The sequence below is a fragment of the Nestor notabilis genome, unplaced genomic scaffold (assembly GCF_000696875.1).
Source record: "Nestor notabilis isolate BGI_N333 unplaced genomic scaffold, ASM69687v1 scaffold19811, whole genome shotgun sequence".
Taxonomy (NCBI): Eukaryota; Metazoa; Chordata; class Aves; order Psittaciformes; family Psittacidae; genus Nestor; species Nestor notabilis.
In genome coordinates, this window is record NW_009913588.1 from 4,450 (window position 1) to 8,084 (window position 3,635).

Consider the following 3,635-nt stretch of genomic DNA (forward strand, 5'->3'; position numbering starts at 1 on the left):
CGGAGCAGTAATGCTGCTGCACCAGGGCTGGTGGGTACCGGTGGCCACGTTATGGAGGAGTGGGGCAGACAGGATTGAACATGAAAATAAAGGGGTTGTAGCAGCTTTTAATTTATCTTTTCATTAAAAAAAAAATCTCCCAAGAACTGTTGTCACATTGGAGCAAGTCTGTGTGATGGAAGCTAATCCTGTCCTTCACAGGGAGGAGAAGGAAGAAGCACGTGGCAATGCGGCTAGTGCTGCTTCCCCTGCGCCTGCTCTTCCAAGTGGCCAACCTGCTCGGCCAGCTCGGAGACCTTGGCTTGGCAGTCCAGCAGGTTGTCCTTCAGTCCTGTTATTTCCTGAGAGTGGGCAGCCAGGGTCCCGTTCATGTGGTCCATGTAGTCCCACAGGCTGCCCGTGTGTTTCTCCAGTTCATCCCTGACGCCATCCAGGCTTCCCGTGATGGCACCCAGCCTGCCACAGGCGCTCTCCACCCGGGCCACCCGGTCATCGAAGTGAGCAATCTCCTTCTGCAGGTCATGGGCCACGTTCTTGCAGGAGCTCAGGTCACTGATGATCCTGGCTTTGAGTCGCTCCAAGTCTCCCTTGAGGTTGAGGACACGCCGGTTGCTGAAGAACAGCTGGGAGCCTTGGTCGTTGACTTTCTCCTGGATGGAGTGGACCTCATCCTCGATCTTCCGCTCATGCTCATCCAGTGAGGAGTTTACGTGCGCCATGGTGTCCGAGTACTGGGAGACGGAGTCCCTGAGCCCCGTCAGAGACTTGCTCACGGTGTTCAGGTTGATCTTTAGCAAGTTGATCTCCCCTTGCAAAGCCCCCGATGCTTCCTCCTCGATCCGCCGCTGGATCTCCAGGATGGTGGCGTTCAGCTTGCGCAGGAGGTCGTAGTTGCTGTCCATGCGCAGGAGCAGGTCCTGGTTCTTGTTCTGGCAGTCTTCGATCTCTGTGCGGAAGGACTCCACGTCTTTGGAGGCGGAGCTGCAGCCCAGGGAACAAGTGCTCTCCAGCGTGACGAGGCGATTCTGCAACACCTCCAGTGCCTCGTCCGTCCGTTTCCTCATGCTGGCAAGCTCCCCCTCCAGCACGGGCACCACCGCGCCGTCCATTCCCATGGGAGAGCTCACATTGTTCAGCTCCCCCACGATGGTCATGAACCTGTCCTCCAGGGTCTGCATTTTGTCTTCAAAGGCAGTCCTCATGCCATCCACCTCTGCCACCACCGTGCCTCTCATGCTGTCCTCTATACCAGAACAGCAGCTCCCTGTTTCTGTAGCATTGAGTTTGGCTTCCAGGTCTTCGAAGCGCCCTTCAAAAAGGTTCCCTAGGGTGACAGTGGAGATTTCTCCATCCAGCCGGGAGTGCAAGTTCTTCTGGGACTCGGAGATGCTGTGGAGGCCTTTCTCAAGGATGTTCATACGATCGGTGAGGTAGTCCAGGTTGCTGCAGCAGCTTTCCACCACTGTAAGCCCTTGGATCTGGGTCTCCAGCTGGGAGATCTCTTTCTTGATCTCTAGCTCCTTCCCGTCCAGCGGCTGGAGATTTCTCCATCCAGCCGGGAGTGCAAGTTCTTCTGGGACTCGGAGATGCTGTGGAGGCCTTTCTCAAGGATGTTCATACGATCGGTGAGGTAGTCCAGGTTGCTGCAGCAGCTTTCCACCACTGTAAGCCCTTGGATCTGGGTCTCCAGCTGGGAGATCTCTTTCTTGATCTCTAGCTCCTTCCCGTCCAGCGGCTGAGTGGTCTGGATCTTCCCCAGCTTCTTCTCGAAGCCGTCGAGCAGCTCCCCGCGCAGGGTGCTCAGCCTCGTGTCCACGTACTCCTCCAGCAGGTCTATAGAGGTGAGGGGCGAGGGCCGGGCTGACTCCAGCAGATGCTTGATCTGCCCGTCGTGGTCCAGGACCATGCCACGCACCTCGTGCAGCAGATCCGCCTTGGTTTTCAGCACGTCGCTCACCTCCGTCACCTTGGTCAGGATGTCCCCCACGGGAGGGAATGCAGCGATGTCGGCTTTGTCGGCCGCATCCACCAGGCCGTCGGGAATGATGCCGAAGCCCACCGTGGAGTCAGGCGTGCCGGGGCTGTTCATCAGCGAGCCGATCATCCTGGTGGTGTCCTCCTGGATGGCCAGCCGCAGGCGGTCGCCCAGCCCGCTCACCATGGTGTGCAGGCTGTCGTAGGACTGGGAAAGGCGCCTCACCTCCTCCTCCAGCCGATCCAGGCGGTCCCCGAAGAGCCCCGGCAGCTTCCTGCCTGCACAGGGAAAGAAGCAGAGAGACAGTCAGGGCTGGTGGTCCTTGAACTTCCCTCTTTGGCTACCTTCTATATGAGAGTCCTTTCCCATACTAACATCAGCTCCTGCATCCCTCTTATTGCCATGTCAGTGAGCTATCAGCCCACCCGTCCTCCTTTCCTCTACATCTTTTCTTAAGCTGATCAGGAAACCCTCTTTCTTCTGGGGATCAAACCCTCTGTTCAACAGCAGGTGATGAGAGCAGCCTAGAGGAGCTTTATCTTGAGACACACTCTATTGACCCCAAAATTAATGGAAAATGCTTGAAAGCAATGAGGGAAATGTTGCAGCTGCACATTTTGAAACAAACTACATTAAAAAGGAAGTGATCCTGAAAGCAATCAGTGTCAGGTCTTGGATCAGAAAGCACATCATCCACTGATGGTTTGCCCAATCCATGCCCTGGGCTGGAATAGAGCAGAAAGAACCAGGAGGTGTGAGAGCATGCAGTGATGTGGTAATCTGGGCATGTGAAGCAGGAGCAAGATCTCACCATACTGGTTCTTCTTTGGTCCTGGAAACAGGTCAGGGTGGCTTTTGGGATAGGGAGGAAGCCTGGGGATTGGAAACATCTTCTGCCCGGGGGGCACTCTGGGGCTGGGCTGTTGGGGCAGGAGGCCGGGTTGGTCAGTGGGGCTGTCGTGGCACCCTTCTCCCATGAAGCCGGGGCAGCACCTCCAGGCCAGCTCAGTCACTGTCTTGTATCCAATCTTGTATTTGGGCCTGAAGAAGGTGCGGTACCTTTTCAGGAGAGGGGAGGAAGAGAGAAGACAGTTTAGAGAAGCAACCTCAATGTTGAGCAGTAGAGAAGAGCGGGGCCACGGGTCCTGTTGGGCACATGGGAAAGCCTGGCTGAGACCCGTGTCCTGCACCTGCAGACCATGACCCACCTTCAAGACCTTCAAGAGCTCTTGAGAAGAACAGTCCTCCCCAGCCAGCTGGCAACACAACTAGACAAGCCTGAGAACCAGCCTGGGGTGAGGAGGGGCTGTCTGAGCGGAGCCATTGGTTCTGTACCTGTGCTTTCTGGTGAGGTTTCTTGGTTGGAATTGTTTTTAACCTGAGACTCCCATTGTTAGTTTGGAAAAGCACAAGTGTATTTGTTGCTTTGGTCTCTGGCTCGATATAGATGACCACTGTGACAGATGACACACAGTTTGGCACCTTTTGGACCCGAAGAACACAAGATCAGAGAATCCCAGACTGGTTTGTGTTGGAAGGGACCTTAAAGCTCATCCAGCTCCAACCCCTGCCATGGGCAGGGACCCCTTCCACTAGAGCAGCTTGCTCCAAGCCCCTGTGTCCAACCTGGCCTTGCACACTGCCCGAGATGGGGCAGGCA

General features: G+C 55.9%; 1 protein-coding gene across 1 annotated transcript in view; it reads right to left on the minus strand.

Annotated features, from left to right (window-relative positions):
* Positions 1-233: 233 nt before the first annotated feature.
* EMILIN3 (elastin microfibril interfacer 3) overlaps positions 234-3,635 on the minus strand; it is a gene marked incomplete at its 5' end in the record, with an annotated part of 4,668 nt that continues 1,266 nt past the window's right edge. The window contains 3 exons of the mRNA XM_010023267.1: positions 234-1,535; positions 1,661-2,253; positions 2,787-3,034. Coding sequence (XP_010021569.1) covers positions 234-1,535; positions 1,661-2,253; positions 2,787-3,034 — 2,143 coding nt within the window. The remainder of the gene's footprint in view (positions 1,536-1,660; positions 2,254-2,786; positions 3,035-3,635) is intronic.